General features: G+C 41.5%; 1 protein-coding gene across 2 annotated transcripts in view; it reads left to right on the forward strand.

The window, feature by feature from the left end:
• Positions 1-22,500, forward strand: part of LOC143018115 (uncharacterized) — a 494,912-nt gene that overhangs the window by 453,129 nt on the left and 19,283 nt on the right. For both annotated transcript variants that reach the window (XM_076173237.1, XM_076173238.1), the window contains exons 13-16: positions 1,679-1,818; positions 15,504-15,704; positions 18,754-18,864; positions 21,371-21,520. In XM_076173237.1, the coding sequence (XP_076029352.1) occupies positions 1,679-1,818; positions 15,504-15,704; positions 18,754-18,864; positions 21,371-21,520 (602 nt within the window). The remainder of the gene's footprint in view (positions 1-1,678; positions 1,819-15,503; positions 15,705-18,753; positions 18,865-21,370; positions 21,521-22,500) is intronic.

Below are 22,500 nucleotides of genomic sequence, written 5' to 3' on the forward strand. Positions count from 1 at the left end.
CAACACTACCAGCGCCTAGATGGCTTAGAATTAAAGTTCATTGTGGTTGATAAAAATGTATCTCTAATCACTGTTGTTATATATATATATATATATATATATATATATATATATATATATATATATAATATATATATATATATATATATATATATAACGAGTGGGTAGAGCTTTTGATGATGAGGAAGGAGATAAAATGTTCACATAATGTAATGGCTGTGTTATACGTTTCAGAGAATATATTTGTATTTTCATAGGGATTTGATGTCTTCCTCCTTTTCCCTTTCCATCGTCCCTCTCCATCGTCCCTCTCCATCCTCCTCTCCTTTCCTTTTTCCACTTTCTTTCTCCTTTTTCTTCCACTTCCACCTCCTCATACCCCTTCCACTAATTCCTCTCCCTCGCCCTTCCTCTAACTTATTCCCCTTCCCTCTTCTTTTATTCCTTCCTCTCTTCTTCCCTCCTTTCCTCTTCCCTCCTCCGGTCTTCCCTCCCTTCCTCTTCTCTCTTCCCCTTTCCCCCCTCCCCTCCCCTCCTCTTCCTTCCTCTCCTCTTTCCTCCTTTCCTCTTCCCTCCCTTCCTCTTCTCTCTTCCCCTTCTCCCCCTTCCCTCCTCCCCTCTTCCCTTCTCTTCTCTTCCTTCCTCTCCTCTTCCCTCCTCTCCTCTTTCCTTTTCCCCCTTCCCTCTTCCTTCCTTCCCTCTTCCCTCCTCCCCTCTTCTTTCCTCCCCTCTTCTTTCCTCTCCCCTCCTCCCCTCTTCCCTCCTCCCCTCTTCTTTCCTCCCCTCTTCTTTCCTCTCCCCTCCTCCCCTCTTCCCTCCTCTCCTCTTCCTTCCTCTCCTCTTCCTCCCTCTCCTCTTCCTCCTTTCCTTCCCTCCTCCCTTCTTCCCTCCTTTCCCCTTCTCTCCTCCCCTCTCCCTTTCTCCCCACCTCCCCTCTCCCCTCTTCCCTGCTTTCCTCTTCCCTGCTTTCCTCTTCCCTCCTCTTCTCTCCCCTCCTCTCCTCTCCCCTCTCCCTTCCCCTCCTCTGTTCTCACCCTCTCCCCTCTCCCCTCCCCTCCTCTATTTTCCCCCTCTCCCCTCCCCTTCTCTCCTCTCACCTCCTCTACTCTCCCCTCTTCTTCTTTCCCCTCCTCTCCTCTCCCCTCCTTCTCTCTTCCTTCTTTCCTCACTACTTCCCTTCCTACTTTCCTCACTCCTCTCCTCCTTCCTTCCCCCTTTTGCTCCCCCCCTCTTACCTCTTCTCTTTCTCCCTCCCACCATTCTATCTTCTTTGTTCTCCTTTCTCTTTCTCTTCCCACTCTTTATGCTGATGTACGCCGATGACGTAATCGAAAGCGTGCTGGTCTCGCATTTGCTTGGTTGTGGGTTCGATTCCTGAACTTCTCTCCGATTCCCAGCGGTAACTGTTAATTACCTGCCCCAACCAACAGTCCAAGCACATAATAGGCCAAAGATGACGGCTTCGGCCGCAGCTACTCAGCTCCTCCTGGCGTAGGGTCCTCACCACCACTTATTGTTATCATTGTTTTTCTTCATCTTCTTCTTCCTATTCTTCTATGTCCTTTCATATTCTTCCTCTTTGTCTTCCTGTTATTCCTCTTTCTTTCCCCACTCTTCCTCAACTACGCGTTTTCTTTCGTACGCCCCTCACCTTCTTCTTCTTCTTCTTCTTCTGCAGAAGTCGTCTTCGAGGAAGGCCTTCGGGACCACCTCTCCTCCGGGAAGCTGACGGACAGACAGGAGCAACAGCAGAGTGCCATCTGGGAGCTCGTGGAGACGGAGGTCACCTACATACACATGCTCAAGGTCATCACCGACGTAAGTACCCCTCGTCGGTTGGGCAAATTTAGGTTTAAGAAGGAAATAGGCAAGAACTGGTTTACCAACAGCGGTCAACGAATGGAATAACCGCTGGAAGAGTTGGTTGTTTTAACAGAAGATGATTTGACTTTATGTGTGGAGATGGCAGGTGTTAAGGGACATGGAACTACCTTGTGGTGTCTTGTAGTAGTCTCCTCCTTTCTTATCTTCTTCGAAATCAAAGGGTCGGGGGTGGTAGAGGTGTGGGAGTTAAATAATGATAATTATTGCCACGAGTTCCATTAATTGGAAAACCCTCAATCCCATAACGGCTGTCAACAATCCTCTGCCCCTAAGAAAGATCTCTCTGGGAAGATATGTTGAACTGTTTTCTCTGTTGGGGACCACTTCTATCTCATCGGTTGAAAATGGTAACGGGAAAGGAAAGAGTCGCCTATGATCAACTCTCTATATGTGAAAAGATCTATATATATACATATATATATATATATATATATATATATATATATATATATATATATATATATATATATATATATATATATATATATATATATATAGTTGAAAGTGATCAAGAGAGGTCTTGGGCTCAGTCCGGAGACCGAATGACAGCCCCTCAGGACTCCACCTCCTGATGGAGGTGAAGGAGGGGGTTGACGGGTTTTGAAAATGGGCAGCTTCGCTGTCCATCTTGCAGAACCACCACAAGCATATACTCGTAGATAATTGTCACCTGTTCCATAGTAGAAGCTAAAAACTATTAACATTCTTTTCTAAGTGAAGATGAATCTCAGAAAATAGAATAAATAAATCAAAATATATAAAAAGATAGATAAACAAATAAATAAAAATATATAAACAAATAACACGCGTGACTAGTCCATAGGGGTTTCACTAGCCCCCCCTCCCCCAAATAAAAAAAATAAAAAAAGATAAAAAAAAATTGCCATCGATATCCCTATTCTATAAGTGACAGCGTATAATATCACCAAGATATTAACATTTCCATTCGTTGTGATAAGATTTCCAGAAGGCAAACAGGCAAAGAAGCCTGAAACTGCGACCAGGTTAGGGAAGATGGGTTTCTATGGAAACCAATATAACGTGATAACGTGCAAATAAGCTGTGGTGCAAAAGGTTAATTAAATTTGCTCCACTTTTCTTTCACCATAGCACCATTTTCTTAACTTTTTCATGTTCGGGGTCGCCGCCTTCTCTCATAAATTATACATACATACATACATACATACATACATACATACATACATACATATATATGCATGCATACACACATGGATACACATATACATGCATACATACATTCATAAATACGTGCATACATACATGCATACATACATTCATAAATACGTGCATACATACATACATACATACATATATACATACAAACATAGAGATCTTAGGCCCAGTTCAGAGACCGAGTATCAGCCCCCTGAGGTTGCACGTCCAAATGAAGATGAGTGTCATCAGGCTTTGAAGATGATTGGCAAAGAGACGATCCACTCTGACGTCTGTCTTGTGAGACCACCAGTCGTAGGGAACCGACACTGATCCCTGGGGCACTTAAAGAAGAGAGAGAGAGAGAGAGAGAGAGAGAGAGAGAGAGAGAGAGAGAGAGAGAGAGAGAGAGAGAGAGAGAGATAGAGAGAGAGAGAGAGAGAGGGGGGGAGAATTCCTGACACTGCCTTTTCATTCCATCCATATGCTTGGGAAATAAATGTTAGCTCGACTAATTATCAGCACGAATGAAGTGAAAAAGTGCATTTCTTGATTAGATTTTTTTTTCTTTTTTGTGCATTTGCAAATTAGATTTTTTGCGACATGTTACTTTCATCTATTATTACTCAAGAAATGTTGCCTCAAATGTCTTTATTTCTTTATTCATTAATTCATCTCTATATTGATTAATTTATCTATATTTATATACTTATTTATCTATTTATTTCAATAATTCCATCACGGTATCGCACTGTATAAATGTTGTCCCAAGTTTCTGAGTTTACCTTATGGCGAGGGACAAGAATATCGACACTGCGTTCCCTGTGTGTTGTAAAAGGCTGACATAATGGAGCAGAGAATAGGAGCGAGAGAAGCATCCTTCTTATTCATTTGCTTATTCATTCATTCATTTATTCATTTATTTAATCATTCACTTGTTTATTTAGTCGTTCGTTTTTCAATTTATCTATTTTTATTTTGTTTATGTATTTATTTATCGATTTATATATCTATTCATTTATACATTCATCTATTCACTTATCTATTTGTTAATTTTATTTTATTTATTAATTTTGCAAGAAATTGGAAATTGAGACATTTTACTGTATATATAAATGCATATAAACGTAAAACTCTCCTCAGCTGAGAGATGACCCGTTTTGAGGTCAAGAATCTCCACTGAGATGAATAAAAATGTCAGTCTTTGTCACAACCTCATAAGTCTTAACGAAAACTCAGTATGGCGTCAACAAGGATCTCTCTTAACTGAAGAGAATCACTTGACGTCACCTAGACTCAATGTGAGAGTGCAGGGTGATCTAATACAGGTATTCAAATGGGTCAAGGGCTTCAACAAGGATGATGCACGCAAGGTCATCATAACATACCGGCAAGGTATGACTCGTAATGGACTAATTTAGGCGAGGGAAATAGGCAAGAACTGATTTACGAAGAGAGTGGTTCGAATGGAATAGACTTAGTAACCACATAGTGAGCCCTGAAACAATTTGTTGTTTTCAGAGAATGTTAGATAACTTTATGGGTAAGGGACATGAAACTGTCTAGTGTAGGCCTTATGGTCTCTTGCATTCGCCTCCATTCTTATGTTCTTATGTATATAGGCTGAGATATGGGGTTAACCTTGTGACGTATGCTTGTGGGTTTTCCTTCAGTTAAATAAAATCGCCTGAACATGACTGGGCTTAATTACTCCCAGAAGTCTTCGAGTCACCGGGGTAAGGTCAGGTCGCGAGCCGGAAAATTCTAGACACTTCATCCGAGGTGAAAAGTGGTTTTACTAATTTACTTGTTTATCAATTTATCTATTCACTCAATTGCCCACAACAAAAATGAGAAAATATGCCATTATGTTTGCTCTTAATTTTTTCTTCCATTTATTTTTGACGATATTCAGATGTTTTTCCCGCCTGATTTTTTTTTTTTTAGGGGGGGGGGGGAGGGAGAGGGTCCTACATTTTTGTCGCATGTTTTTTTTTCAGGGTTCTGACATTTTTATCACGTACGTAATGCAGATTTTTTTTTCGGGGTGGGTGGGGAGGGAGTATAACACATATGAATTCCATTCCCCCAGAATATTTTTTTTCCGAGTTTCTGTACACCGCCATTTGACTTCAAACTTTAGTTTTATTCTATTGTCGGAGTGACCCTCTGCGAGCATTCTATTTCATTCTCCTATTTTTTGTTCTTATTTTTGTTTTCGTCCATTTTGCCGCTTTTTGAAATATGTAGGTAACAAAAGTATGTATTGTATCTACAGAAGAATGTGGCATTGTTCTGCACACGTTCAGGAAGTTGTTTGTGAAGTATATAGGGTAGAGAGGCTGGTCAGTATATGTATATACATACGCATACATCTATATATATATATATATATACATATATATATATATATAGTGTGTGTGTGTGTGTGTGTGTGTGTGTGTGTGTGTGTGTGTGTGTGTGTGTGTGTGTGTGTGTGTGTGTGTGTGTGTGTGTGTGTGTGTGCGTGTGTGTGTGTGTGTGGCTGAAGGACCTTATGAGGCAGGAAAACCTAATGTAGAATGTTGTTCTCTCTACGAACTCGCTTGCTGCTGAGTAGGACTCGATCCGACTCCTCTCTTGACCTCCGCCACAAGTAGCGACGCTCTAATGTGGATTCCAAAGCTGGAAACGAGTTTGATGAGAGCCATTAGGAGAGCAGATGTAGATTGAATCAAACTCCGAAATGAACGAGATTAGTTAACTGCCAGTTAAGCTCGGTCGTTGGGTGGTTATGGATAGTGGTTGGTAATTTTATTTAAATTTTAAAAGATTTATCTCGACCAAAAAAGGGTTTAACTTAGTCTCCTCCCTAACTGAATTAGTTTAACTTTAGGTAGAACATAATCTGCTAAGCCTGTCAGTTTAAAAAAATTAAAGAATATTTTTCTGAAGCACACATACAACAGTTGTTGATGTAGTAGTTGTTGTTGTTGTCGTTCCCTAGACTATCTGTTGTTGCTGTTGGTCTCATTGTTGTTGCTGCTGCTGTTATTGTTGTTGTATTTTACCAACGCTTCAATATATCCACCAGAATCGTACACGGCGCCTCACCATTGGGATAGGAGACTTCATGATTGGGTGAAGGATTGGATGGTTTGTGGACAAGTTCTTGAATGTATGAAACGATTGTGTGGATTAGGGAAAGGATCATTTGTGCATAACACGATGTGAAAGAGCTTGGCCCTCAGCCGAATAAAATCGTCCAGCATAAGTCTTAACAAACTATATAAAACATAACACCTTGAATCTGTGAAATGAATTCTGATTGGTTGATAAAGCTTGCTCCTAGTGACGTGGATTTCGATTGGACAACATGGGAGGATGAGAGCCGAGTGGCTCTTGCTGTTCAGGGGCGTAGTGATGTGGTGTGATGATGTTATGAGGTGATGTGATATGTTGCAATGAAATGATGTGATGGGAATGGGAGGGTACTAGAATATAACGAGAGACTGTTGCCTAACCTAGCTTAACCTAACCTAACCTCAGCTAACCTATCCTTACCTAGCCTAACCTCATCTAACCTAACTTAACCTAACCTAACCTCATCTAACCTAACCTAACCTAACCTAACCTAACCTCATCTAACCTAACCTAACCTAATCTAACCTAGCCTAAACCTAACCTCACCTCAGTTAACCTAATCTAACCTAGCCTAACCTAACCTAGCCTAACCTAACCTAGCCTCATCTAACCTAACCTCATCTAACCTAACCTCATCTAACCTAACTTAACCTAACCTAACCTCATCTAACCTAACCTAACCTAATCTAACCTAGCCTAAACCTAACCTCACCTCAGTTAACCTAATCTAACCTAGCCTAACCTAACCTAGCCTCATCTAACCTAATCTAAATTAACCTAACCTAACCTAATCAAGTAAGAATGAAAACGAGTTTTGCCTTGATGAGCCAGACATCCGACTCGTTTTTAATTTGTTTCTGATCAAAACCGAAATTATCGGTGTTACCAGACGAGACGCGCCACCTCCTCCTCCTCCTCCTCCTCCTCCTCCTCCTCTTCTCAATCAGGAGGAAAATTTGATCAATTATGTTTTTATTCTGAGTCGTAATTTTGGTCGCCTGCTGAATGCACAACACTTCAGCCATTTTATTTTATCCCTTTCACTTTTCTTTCCTACTTTTCTTTTATATCCTCTTTTCCTTTCCTTTCTTTTTTCTTACTTTTTCTTCATTTTTAATTTTTTCTTCTTTTTCTTTCTTATTCCTCTTCATTCCTTTTTTCTTTTCTTTCATTTCTCCAATTCTTTCCTTTTTCATTTTTTTTACTTCAAAGAACAGCAGAAATGTAAAAAAAAAGTAAAAATTTAAAAACCCACTAAAAAAAAAAAACGAACATACACATTATATCATATATACCAAAGACCCTTTCCCCCCTTATAGACAACCTTGAGACCTTTTATCAGGGTCAAAAGAGACCCTGTGTCTCATGAAACTAAGACCAAGGGAGTGCAGTGTTGCCATGACAACGGTGAGATGCTTCGAATTGGTAAAGGAAGAGGACAGCAAGTGCTCTCGGTCGATCAGTGATCAGTACATAAACTGGGAAATGAATGTTGTACCTTCCGGATTGGAAAATATTATCTATGTAACTATTTATCTACCTATCTATCTACCTTCCTACCTGTCTATCTGTCTACCGACCTATCTACCTCTCTAGCTGTCTGCCTATCGATCTATCTACATATCTACCTATCTATTTGTCTATCGATCTATCTATCTGCCTACCTACCTGTTTACCTGTCTATCGATCTATCTCTCCATCTGTCTATCGATCTATCTACTGTATCTATTTATATACCGAAAAGCTTCTTCTCCAGGTAGCCAGCCAAGACATGAAGGATAATCTTCACCCATCCCACACCCATTCCTTCCCCTCTCTTATTAGCTCCTCGTGGATGAGGGGCCATCCCTGTCTCCAGCCCACTGCTCGGGTCAGAAGCAATGCAACAAGACACATTGCTTGCTTGTGGTGGCCCTGAGAGGCTGGCACTCGGTCTCCGGACGGGGACCAGGGTTTCTATTAATTTCAAATGTATTTCTTACACCTTTTCACACGTGGAAAGCTGGCCACCCACAGCTGCACCCAGATACCCGAGAACATAACTTGTCAGAAATTCTTGTTCCGGCTTGCACAACCAGAGTTTCTGTCGTTGTCATCCTCAGGCGTTATCGAGCTATTTACTCGAAGTTCTCGTGTATATGTATATATATATATATATATATATATATATATATATATATATATATATATATGCGTGTGTGTGTGCATATGTGTGTATGTGTGTGCATATATGCGTGTATGTGTGCATATGTGTGTATGTGTGTGCATATGTGTGTGTATGTGTCCATAAGTGTGCGTGTCTGTGTGTGTGTGTGTATGAGTGTGTGGGTGCGCATGTGTGCGGGCGTGTGTGTGTCTGTATGTGTATGTGTGTATGTGTGTGTGTGTGTGTGTGTGTGTGTGTGTGTGTGTGTGTGTGTGTGTGTATGTGTGTGTGTGTGTATGTGTGTGTACACGTGTGTGTGCGTGCGTGTCTGTGTGTGTCTGTGTGTGCATGTATGTGTGTACGTGTTCCTATATATACACAAATCTAATAAAGGTCCTTTCCCTCCTATAAAGGGATTGGTCTATTCAAAGCAACACACCCTTTACAAGGACAATTAACTCCTATTTAAGTTCCTTCCCATCTCGTCACTTCATGTGGGAAATTATGTCGAAATGAAACGCGGCCTCTGTACCGTGGAATGGACAGGACAAGAGGCGAGTAACAATAGAACCAGAAACCCAACCGGTGGCAAAACCCTTTGATCCATAATTAGGTCACGAGAGAGATCGGTTGAAGAACTGTTGTGTGCTGAGTAGGCTACACAGTCAACAAAAGTGGGAGGAGCTTAAACAGGGGGAGGGGTGGAGCCTAAGAAGGGGGCGGATTCGAAGGGTGTTGGTGGGAGGAGCTATTGGTGGATATGGGGTACCTTGCTGGATTCAAGACCCTCCAGGACAATGGGAAAGGTCAGGGGGCGGGGAAGGTCAGGGAGGGGTGAGTGAGGGGAAAGGTCACGGGGTGGGGAGTGAGTGGGGAAAGGATGGTTAGGGACAGGAAGGGACTGTGGGGACTCGTAGTGTGGTTTGCCTGCTGCATCCAAAGAGATCAGGCAGACCAAAAGAGTAAAGAAGTATCGGCAAGATCTTCCGGCGTCTTGGGATTTGGCCGCAAGAGGGAAAGGATTCCATCAAAGGCAGAAAACTCAGACCAGAGAGACTTCCGGAGTGTGCCCGGGAAGGCTGGGATTTACAATCCAGAGAACCTAGACTGACTTTTAGAAGCCAAGAACAGTGAGTACTTCTTGGCAGAAGGCGAGGGCACCAGAAGCATGTACCCATCATTGGACCCAGGACTCAGAGAGACGAAGAAGTCTTGGAGCCACGTTTTGGACACCTGAGGGTCTCCAAGCTGAATGGAATCGTGCGGCGTTGACCAGAACGAAATCATTAAACTGAGTCATGTAAGGAAAAAATAACTCTAAGAATAAAGGAAAATATGGTTGTGAGGGGAATGCCATTCTGATTCAGCTGAAAGAGAAGAGAAGGAGGAAGGGGAGGAGTAGGAAGAGGAGGACCAGGAAGAAGAGGAAGAGGAGCAGAAGCAGGAGGAAGAGGAGCAGGGACAGAAGCAGAAGCAAGAGGAAGAGGAGGAGAAGGAAGAGGAACAGAAACAGATGCAGAAAGGGGAAGAGGAGAAAGGAGAGAGATAGGATTAGAAGCAGAAAGAGGAGTAAGAAGAGGAAGAGAAGAATGAACGGGAGGAAGAGTAGGCTAGGAAGGAAGAACCTGACCAGGAACCAGGAGGAGAGGGTCGATTCGAGAAAAGCAGTAAAAGGTGGAAGAAAGAGGCGGGGGGAGGGGGGAGGGGGCAGAGTTGCCTACTCGACGCGATGAAAAGTTCGAGAGACCTGAAGTGGAATGAAATAAAAATGTCTGATGGAGGACAGTGGATGAAGTGTGTGTGTGCGTGTGTGTTTGCGTGTGTGTGTGTGTGTGTGTGTGTGTGTGTGTGTGTGTGTGTGTGTGTGTGTGTGTATGTGTGTGTGTGTGTGTGTGTACACTATGAATATATGTGCGTATATGTATGTATATATATATATATATATATATATATATATATATATATATATATGTGTGTGTGTGAAAACTAGAAATCTACGTTCAGAAGACTTGAAAAAGAAGCTTTGTAGCGCCGAATGCGCAGTTGTTTTTAATAAAACATGTATATGTATACATATGAATATACATATACATTTATATATATACACACATATATATATATATATTTATACATATGTATAAATATATATAATATGACGTAAGTGGAGTAGGAAACACGTATGCTTTTTCAAAGGAATGGTGTACAAAATAAGCAGTGGGCATTTATACACGGGGGGGGTGGGGCTCATTACCTCTCCGTGTCGCCAGAGCTGGCGACAAGTGTGGACATTACATACTGTAACAATAAATGAATAAATACAATAATGATGATAATGCTAGCAATAAGGATATGAGTAATGGTAATATTGATAAAAAATATATGATAATAATAATAAATAATAATAATAATAATAATAATAATTGTAATAATAATATAATAGAGTTTCCTGCTCCCAATATGACAATCGGGGTTCGAATCCCCCCCAGGGCTGAAATAATTTCAGTATCGCTGCGCTGCAGGTTGTTACTCCAACTCTCGTGGGCGGGGAGCTGGGTGTGTGTGTGCGTGTACCCATAGATCGCTCATATGAGCTCTGAGCTCTCTTCTGGGAGGAAAATAGCTGTCGATCACGAGTCCAACACGTGATCCAAGACCATTGTGGTGAATCACACACACACACACACACACACACACACACACACACACACACACACACACACACACACACACACACACACACACACACACACGGAGACCCTTCTTACCTCTGGCCTCTTACCTCCCCCCTTCTATCTCTTACTTCTTGGCCTCTAACCTTTCGCCTCCTGTCTCTTACCTCTTCCCTTCTACCTCTCACCTCTTGCCCTCCAACTCGCACCCCGCAATCGTTCAAAGCGAAATTTGAAATTTTCAAAAATTCCAGCGATTCACCCCCTCCCACCCTCATCCACCGCGGTCTCTCGCTGCCGCCTGTACAAGACTCTTTTAGACTCTGAAGTCTTCAGATTCCCTCGCACCGCTACGACTTTTTTTTTCTGCGAGTTAATTGTCTGCGTGGAAAATTGCTATGAATTGAATTCCTTCATCCCGGTAATATATATATATATATGTATATATATATGTATACATATATATATATATAGATATATATGTATGTATATATATACATACATGTATATGTATATGATACATAAATATACATATATATATACATACATATATGTATATATATATATATATATATATATAAAATACATAAATATACATATATGTATACATATGTATATATATATATATGTATATATATATATGTATATAATATATATGTATATATATATATATATGTATATATATATATATATATATATATATATATATATATATATATATATATATATATATATATATGCAGACAAACCACTGGGAAAATGAGAGAGATGAGACCGAGAGCTTTCGTCTATTCAGAAATTTTCAAGGTGGACGAAAGCGCTCTGTCTCATCTCTTTCATTTTCCCAGTGGTTTGTCTGCATACTAGTATCACGCGTTCAAGTGATTTCTTCTCCATATATATATATATATAATCTTTTTATCTTTATTTTGTAAGCAGAGACTACTCTAGTGGTTGGTTTTAATTAATTGGCACCACAAAGGCAACGACGGGCCAAAGGAGACTTGCAGTCACCAGATCGATCTTCTTTTTCTTCTTCCTCTTGATGTGGTCCAAAGTAGATAAGGCGCATCCCGGGAGGAGCAGGAGGAGGAAGAAGGGAGGAGGAGGAAGAGGAAGGGAAGCTAAGAGGGAGGAAGAAGAAAGGAGAAGGAGGAAGAAGGGGAGAGGAGGAGCAGTAGCACCACCACCACCACCACGACCGAACACATTAATCACCATGAACACCACAACTGTCACTATCACCACCAATACCAGTACCATCACCACTACCACTGCCACCACTACCACCACTACCACCAATGCTACCACTACCACCACTGCCACCACTACCACCACTACCACCACCTCAACCATCACCATCATCATCTTCACCACCACCATCATCGTCACCATCACCACCACCATCATCGTCACCATCACCACCACCATCATCACCACCATCGCCATCCTCCTCACCACCATCATCATAACCACCATCAACATCATCACCACCATCATCACCACTACCATCGCCATCATCATCACCACCATCATAACCATCATCATCACCACCATCACCACCATCATCACCACCACCATCATCACCACCACCATCATCACCACCACCATCATCTCCACCACCATCGCCATCATCATCACCATCATCATCACCATCGCCATCATCATCACCACCACCATCGCAACCACGACCACCATCACCACTACCATCGCAACCACCACCATCACCAATACTACCGCCACTATCGCCACCATCATCACAGCCATCATCACCAACATCACCACCACCATCACTAATACCACCACCATCGCCATCATCACCACAACCACCATCATCACTACCACCATCATCACTACCACCATCACCGCCACAACCGCCATCATTACCACCACCACCATCGCCACCACTACCATCGCCACCACCACCATCGTCACCACCACCATCGTCACCACCATCACGGCAGAAGCTTGTCTCTACGGACTGGGAGTAGCTCGGCACGGAGGAGAGGGTGGGGGTGGGGGATGGGGGTGGTGTCGGACTGGAAGGAGCCGGGGAGGAAGGGAGAGAGGGAGAAAGGGAGAAAGGGAGAGAGGGAGAAAGGGAGAGAGGGAGAAAGGGTAAGAGGGAGGAAAGGAACAAGAGGAGGAAGGGAAGGATGAATAGAAAGAGGAAGAGTAGGAGGAAGCGAAGAAGAGAAGGAGGAAGAGGGGAAGGATGAGGAGAAGGAGGAAGAGGAAGAGGAGGAGGAGGAGAAGGAAGAGGAGGAAGACGATGAGGAGGAAGAGGAGGAGGACGAGGAGGAGGAAGAGGAGGAGGAAGGGAGAGAGGAAGGGAAGAAGGTAGGGTATATGGCATATTGGAAGTAATATTCTCTCACTCGTACCCTCACTCTTTTTCTCCCAATTCTCACGATATTCAGGAAGCTATTTATCAAAACCCAAATTTCTTTTTCTCTTCCATTTTACAACAGATATTACGCACTTGCATTGCGGTTATGCAAATGAATATTACCAAGTTAATGAGATTTTTATATTTTCCTCGTTTCCGACTTGTTCTTTTTGTTCTTTTCATGGGGAGACTCCCCTGAACGCAAAGAACATTTGTTCTTCATCTTCTTCAGTGGGACCTGACGTGACCTCGTATGACGTCACGTGACCTCACATGACATCACATGACCTCAAATGACCTTACACGACGTGACATGACTAGTGAGGGGCTCAATTGTTTTAGGTCACAGCTGTTGCGAACAAGGACAATTACAGCTAATTAATTCTTAGTCCTCTTACGTATGCAAAAAACCGGATTGGACACGAAATTTAATTATAATGAATTTCATCTTCCCTCGCCTCCCCTGGGACCAGCAACGGAGACCTACACGTAGTAGCCTTGCGTGAGGAACGTGAGAGAGATTCATCCCCCCAATCGTCTACATCATCATCTCCTTCTGGAGGTGCAACCCTGAGGGTTGACATTCAGTCTCTGGACTGAACACAAATTCAGTCACGTAGTGGCCTTGCGTGAGGAACGTGAGAGAGATTCATCCCCCCAATCGTCTACATCATCATCTCCTTCTGGAGGTGCAACCCTGAGGGCTGACATTCGGTCTCTGGACTGAACACAAATTCTCTTTTTATCAGCGTTTCCTCCATCTTTTTACACAATGAAGGCTAACAACCGGCGACAATCCTCTCCATCTATGGAAGGTCCGAGGAGCGTTGCCAGTTGCTGTGGGGCTGCGGTGAAGCTCAAGGCAACAGTTACTATCATTATCATATATCTTCCCGTTATAATGAATTCGCAGCATTTCTACAGTGTCTATCTCTGCGAGGTGCATAGACATGCTAGCCTTTGCAGGGTTTTTTGGGGCGATTTACTTAAACATTACGCGCTTAACTGCCTCCCCGCGTTGACTCGAAGCGGGATCCGAACCACCACCTATGCCGTTATTTCACCTTTTCCCTACTGTAGAATTGTATATCTACCCCGGCTGCCGCCAGGCTATTTTATTCAGCTGAAGTCTGTCTTTGGACTATGAGGATGGTGGGGGGAGGGGAGGGATGGGGAGTGTGGGGGGGTAGCTCAGAGCCAATCGCATCTCGTTATGCAAGTTGAGGATGATTATCAGTTCCCCATGGATAATGATGACCAATCTAGTGATGAGAGTCCACCCACCCACCCCCCCGGGCAACCAATTACCGGGAGAAGTGAGCTGCGGTTGAAATACAATATATTATTATTAATAGCCTCATCACCATCATCATCATCATCATCAACAACAACATCATCACCATCATCATCATCATAATCATTATCATCATCATTATCGCCGTCATCGCCATCATCACTATCATCATCATCATCCTCACAATCATCATTATCACTCCTACTATCCCACTCCTCTGCTTCCCTCTCTTTAAATCTCTCTACTACCTTTGTGTTTTCACCTCTTCAGTGTGATTTTGTCCCCAAGGATAGAAGCGCTGGTTTTGGTCGGTGAAATGATTTTGATTAACTAATCATCAGCCATCATCGTCATCATCATCATCATCATCACTGTTGCCATCATTATCATTACCGTCATCATCAGAATTACCTATGTTTATTTGTATTGATAAATATATGCGTTTATTTGTCTGCCTCGCGGCCTTGCGAGGGGGCTTGGCATGATGACCTTTGCCAAAGATTTTGGAGGATTTAAGACCATATAATGATCATATTGCCGTTACGCGTTGGTTCCCTAGCGGGATTCGAACCATTTGCTTCTCGCCTTGAAACGCCAGTGGCCTTGTTCGATTAGCTACCACGTTCCACTGCCATGGAGCTTCCAAGGACCGTTGCCGGCTCTTGTGAGGCTACGGGTTGGTAAAACACGAGGCATTGTCTCAGTTATGTCTGGTGCCAAAGACTGACTACGTTATTAATTATCAATTTATCACTTATTAATATATTATTTATCTATATTCATAACTTATTTACTTATGTGGTTATGTCATTTACTTTTCTTCAGTTGTTCCTGGCCTGCCTGTGCAACCTGCAGAACGAGTCCCTCTTGTACGAGATCGACACCGACAAACTCTTCAGCAACATCCAGGAGATCTACGCGGCCAACCTCAAGTTCTGGAAGGAGCACATCCTCGTCATGCTGGAGAACTCCTGCCAAGCCAAGGAGCCCCTCGACCCCACCATCCTCTACGACGCCTTCTTCAGGGTAAGTGCAGGTCCTTGGGATAGTACTCCTCGATGTTGTTTCAGTTCCACCATGCCTAAGGGTTCGTATGTTAAAACCTCTCTCTGACTCTCTCTCTGACTCTCTCCCTCTCTCTCTCTCTCTCTCTCTCTATATATATATATATATATATATATATATATATATATATATATATATATATATATATATATATATATATCTGCCTCTTTCTGTCTCTCTTTGTCCAAAAGAAATATACTCTCTATTTGAAACGTTTCGCTGTATCCATGAGAGACTACTGTTCGAAGAGTTAATGGAACTAATCAGAGTTCAATTTACAATATTAGTCTTATTGCCCATCTGCACAAGAACCGTAAGGTCTTGGCGTGGCGGACGCACACTCCTTAATCCAATTAAAGGGTTTTGATGGTTAGATTGTTATATAGAGAATAATGTCCCACTCTAATGGCCTTCGACTCACAGTATTGCATCAGCCCACGTTTGGTAAACACGTGGGCAGGAGTTCTTAGGCAGTGAGGGCTCTTTGGACACTGGATCGTCCTGTCCGAGCGTGGGAAGGGCAGTCATGAGTCTCATGAGACTACTAAATAAAGTCAAAGCTCATGGCATAGGAGGAAAAGTGTTCGAATGGATTAGAGCTTGGATCAATAACAGAAAGCAGAGAGTTATCATAAACCGTGTAAAATCCAAATGGTGTTTCTAATGGAGTTCCCCAAGGCTCGGTCTTGGGTCCCTTATTGTTCATTTTGTATATAAACGACTTGGATAATGGGATGACACTAAAATAGGACGCCTAATTAGGTCAGGAGAAAACGCCGAGATTCTGCAGGAGGATTTTAACAAATTGTTCACATGGTCGGTGAAATGGTAAATGGATTTCAATATCTCAAAGTGCAGCGTGTTAAACGGGGGTTTACATAACCCAGAAAGCAGGTAGCCAATAGAGAGAGAGAGAAAACTGAGTGCAAGAGAGACTTGGGAGTTCTAGTGAGTCCCGACCTTAAACCCAGAAAATAGTGCATTAACACCAGAAATAAAGCTAACAGCGCATTAGGTTTCATTGCTAGGACGGTTACGAATAAAAGTGCAGAGGTAATTATCAACTCTATCTGGCGTTAGTTAGACCCATCCTTGACTTTGCAGTACACTAGAATCAGTACAGAGAATGACCAAAATAATACATGGGTTCAGAAATCTACCTCACGAGGACAGGCTTAGCACCTTAACTCTGGAAAGACGCAGAGTGACAGGTGATCTAATAGAGGTGTTCAAATGGATCAAAGGCTTTAACAAGGGTGACGCAAACAAGGTCATCATGTTAAGACAACAGGGCAGGACTCCCTGTAATGGTCAAAGAATGATATAGACTTAGTAACCATGTAGTGAGCGCTGAAACTATCGGTTGTTTTAAGAAAAGATTAGACAACTTTATGGATAGGGATGACTGGTGATAAGGGACATGGAACTGCCTAGTGTAGGCCTTATGGTCTCTTGTAATTTCCTTCATTTTTATGTTATGTTTATGTTCACGGTGTAAATACAAAATATATAGAAGTACTGTCGCATTGTCGTTTCCACAGGTCGCGCTTTATCAACTGTACCAGGAAAAATAGTGGTCATCAGTTCGAAATCAAAGCGAAATTAAATCCTTTCCCCCCTATTCTAGTCTAGTCTCCCTCCCCCATCTAACCTTCGTGTTCGCAAATGTTCAAACTGATGACCACCATTTATTTTCCAGACACAGTGAGATTCAACAAATTTACGAAACATTTTAAAGAGTACATTTTAGAAACATCCTGTGCATATAGTATGTATATATATATATATATTTATATATACATTTATATATATATAATATATATAATATATATATATATATATATATATTATATATATATACTATATATATAATATATATATCATATATATATATATATATTATATAATATATGTATATATATGTATATATATGTATATATATGTATATATGTATATATATATATATGTATATATATATATATATATATGTATATATATGTATATATATATATATATATATATATATATATATATATATATACATATATATATATATATATGGGAGGGAACTAATTTTTGGGACAGATCTCTTACAGTGGTTTGGCCAGTCTCCACTACAAAATGCTTGAAATCATTCTTTCCTACATAATCTGAAATAATTGTAATTTCATTTACTTATATAATTAACAAGTTATTTATCTATGTAGCATTTCTGTTTTTTCATTTCTTAATTTGTTTTTTACTTTATTTTATCTAATTTATTTAGTCATCTATTGTTTTAGTTATGTCACCTGTTCCTTTTCAAACCTAAGAAGAATTGTATCGCGCCTTTCCTAGTTCCCGATATTTGAAAGAAAACGAGCTTAGACGAATACTTTGGCAGACCCCATTGTCATTGTATTACGTTGATTCCAGGAAATGTCGCTCAGGACCCAGATTTGATGGCCTCTCTTTGCAAATACTGATACATCAGTGTTTATCGTTTGTTGGTTTATTAAAAATTCATAATATAAGAACAAGTTTATTATTATCATTGTTATTATTACTGTTTTATTATTATTATCATTATTGTTATTGCTATCGTTATTGCTGTTAGTTATTATTATTATTGTTATTGTTATTGTCATTATTATGGTTGTCATTATTATTGTTATTATTTTATTTTATTGTTTTTATTGGTTATTTTTATTGTTTTTGGTATTTCTATTGCTTTTATTGTTTATATTGTTTATATTGTTATTTTTATTTTTATTATTATCATTATGCTATTTTTATTGTGTTTTTTTTTAGTTTATTGTTATTTTTGTTATTTTTGTTATAATCATTATTCTTATTGTTATAATTATTGTTATTGATATTATTGTATTGGTATTAGTAGTAGTAATATCATTAGCAGTAATATTGTTATATTATCATCATCAAATATTATTGTCTTTTATTATTTCTATATTATTGTTGTTTTATATTAAAATTACCATTGTTATTGATATAATTATTTTTTCTTTCACAGTTCGACGAAATATTCCACCCTTATACGCGCTACTGTCTTGAGCAGAGCAATTGCCAACTGTACTGCAAGGAGAAGTATCATGAGAACGAGTGTTTCAAGATGTATTTAGCGGTGAGTGAGTCACATTGCTTGTAGTCTCCAGTACATTTTAGGCACACCCTGTACATACAGTGTATGTATGTGTATATATATATATACATATATATATACATATACATATATATATATATATATATATATAATTATTGTTAGTCACCCTTGCTATTTCTATATTATTATTGTTTGATATTGATATTGCCATTGTTAATGAGGGGGCGATATGAAAAAAGGAGGTAGAGAGACGACAGGATGCGATAAGAATAGTTAATGAATATCTTTTTACCAAATATGAGTGACAAAATATGTCATAAACATTAAGGTAAATAAACGCGTATGCAGTTTATAGAGGATAAAACTACTTAAGAATCATGAACGAGTGTATAGCTTTGTTATGTAGTCCAAAATCGGGATAAATAAAAAAATGCGTTCGCGTATGTGAATGATATTGTAAGATGATGATATGTGAATGGAGTTAGAAGACTTTGATACCTTTAGATGAGGATGTTGATGGATTTGGAAAATGGGTAGCTTCACTGACCATCTTGTAGAGCCACCACAATTAAGCAGGTACCCGTTATTGGTCCTCTCCCTAGACGTTAAAAATAACAACAAAAACAACCACAACAAAAACAAGAATAATCACAACAACTACCACCACAACTACAACTACTACCACTACAACTACTACCACTACAACTACTACCACTACAACTACTACCACTACAACTATCACCACAACTACCACCACCATAACAACCACCACCACAACTACCACTACCACAACTACCACTACCACAACTACCACCACCACAACCCCCACTATCACAACTACCACAACCACCACCACCACAATTACCATCACCACAGCAACCACCACCACAACTACCATCACCACAGCAACCACCACCACAACTACCATCACCACAGCAACCACCACCACAACTACCATCACCACAGCAACCACCACCACAACTACCATCACCACAGCAACCACCACCACAACTACCATCACCACAGCAACCACCACCACAACTACCATCACCACAGCAACCACCACCACAACTACCATCACCACAGCAACCACCACCACAACTACCATCACCACAGCAACCACCACCACAACTACCATCACCACAGCAACCACCACCACAACTACCATCACCACAGCAACCACCACCACAACTACCATCACCACAGCAACCACCACCACCACAACTACCAATCACCACAGCAACCACCACCACAACTATCATCACAGTAACCATCACCACAGCAACCCCCACCACAACTACCATCACAGTAACCATCACCACAGCAACCCCCACCACAACTACCATCACAGTAACCATCACCACAGCAACCCCCACCACAACTACCATCACCACAGCAACCACCACCACAACTACCATCACCACAGCAACCACCACCACCACAACCACCACCACAACTACCACCACCACAACCACCACCACCCACAACCCACCACCACCACAACCACCACCACCACAACTACCACAACCACCACCACCACCACCACCACAACCCCCACTACCACAACTACCACCACCACAACTACCACAACCCCCACCACCGCAACCACCACCACCCCCACCACCACAACTACCACAACCCCCACTACCACAACTACCACCACCACAACTACCACAACCCCCACCACCACAACTACCACAACCCCCATCACCACCACCACTACTACCACCACCACAACTATCACAACCCCCACCACCACAACTGCCACCACAACCCCCACCACCACAACCCTCACCACCACAACTGCCACAACAACCCTCACCACCACAACTGCCACAACAACCCTCACCACCACAACTACCACCACAACCTCCACTACTACCACAACCCCCACTACTACCACAACCCCCACTACCACAACTACCACCACCACAACCCCCACCACCACAACCCCCACCACCACAACTACCACCACACGAAGTTCTGCCTTCACGTACACGAGGTCTTCGAGCACACAAAAGAATTTCCTGGTGATTGAGCAAAGTTCCGTTCTTCTGGCACCCTGAGGGCCAAGCTGAGCGGAGCCAACTACGTGTGGCCAACAAACGGGGCATCCAGCGTGCGGGTTGCTCTATTGATTTATGGATTTCTCTTTAGTGTTTTTTTTTTCTCCTACTTTTATTTTCTCTTTTGTTCAACCTCACAGCTTTAAAAATTTGCATGATGCACTTTTTCAGTGAAAGGGTATTTGAAAACAAAGCAGTTGTGCAAGGAATATGATTTTATATTTTTGAAAAATTAGAAATTGAGGAAATATATTAGAGCACCTATGTATAGATTTATCATGACGGTATTTTCTATTCTAGATAATATTAACACTAACACTAGATTACTAGGACACACTAACCCCCTACCCTGCCACCTCACCCTATCACTATAGTCCTAAGGATCTTCTAAATATTAAATTAATAAAGTCACCCGTCACTGGTCACTTTCTTCGTGTCTGATTCTCATCCGACCCTTACAGTGGTGTGAAACCCAGAAGGAATGCAACAGACTCCGCCTGGTGGATATCCTGGTGCACCCGATGCAGAGACTCACAAAGTACTCACTCCTGCTCAAAGCCATCCTCAAAAAGACAGACCTCGAGGATCACAAGATCAGACTCGTGGAAATGGTAAGGCTGAAACTATTCTTCGTTTTTTTTTTTTTTTTTTTTTTAACTGTTTTTTTTTTTGTGTTTTTTTTTTTATACTTTTTTTTCTACTTTTTTTTTTTTTTTTTTTTTTTTTTTTTTTCCCGGGAGGGTCCGGGTAGGGGATGGGCGGGGATTCCATGGACATGTTTGCATCAACTGAATAAGTTTCCGATCTCCTTGACCTCCTTTGTCCTGGACCGTTTCCAGCTCAGTTCAGAAAATACCGTGGACCGGTCCATTTTCGAGTAAGGACAAATGAAGCATATGCAACAACCAAATTTTAGATACAAGTACCAATTTCCAATGTTCGACCAAATGTAGTTGACCTTCTTGTCTAAAGAGTCACCACGGACCATCTTACTCTTCTCTGCTCTTCTTCTCTTCTCCTTCTCTCCTCTCTTCTCCTCTCCTTTCCTCTTCTCTACTCTGTTTTATTCTGTTCTATTCTACTCTTGTCTTGTTTTATCTTTTCTATTCTTCTGCCTCCTTTACTCCCACTCCGCTTGCCTCCTCTCCTCTATTCCCTTCCACATCCCTATTCCCCTCCCATCCCTTCTCGTCCCTGTTTTTCTCTCTCCATCTATTTTTCTTTCCTTTCTTCACCTTACCTTCCCCACTCTCCCCTTTCCTCTCCCATTTCTCTCTTCTCCTCCCCATCCTTATCCTCGCATCTCCTTCTCTTTCCTTCTCCTCCACGTACCTCCTCCTCATTCTCTCCTTTCCTCCTCCTTCATCACCTTCCCTCCTGCCCTATCTTCTCATTCCTTTTCCCTTCTTCCCCTCAACCTTTCTTCTCATTTCTTTCCATTCTGTCTATCTCTTTCTCCCCATCACCCCATTCTATCTCTCTCCTTTGTCTCCCTTGTCTCTCTTTCTCCCTCTTTCCCTTCTCTCACTCTCATCCCCTCCCCTCCCCTCCTCTCCCTTCTCCTTTCCTGTCCTCTCTTGTACGCTTTCCC

This window comes from Oratosquilla oratoria, chromosome 34 (genome assembly GCF_046742065.1).
Source record: "Oratosquilla oratoria isolate Oo_2021 chromosome 34, ASM4674206v1, whole genome shotgun sequence".
Classification (NCBI taxonomy): domain Eukaryota; kingdom Metazoa; phylum Arthropoda; class Malacostraca; order Stomatopoda; family Squillidae; genus Oratosquilla; species Oratosquilla oratoria.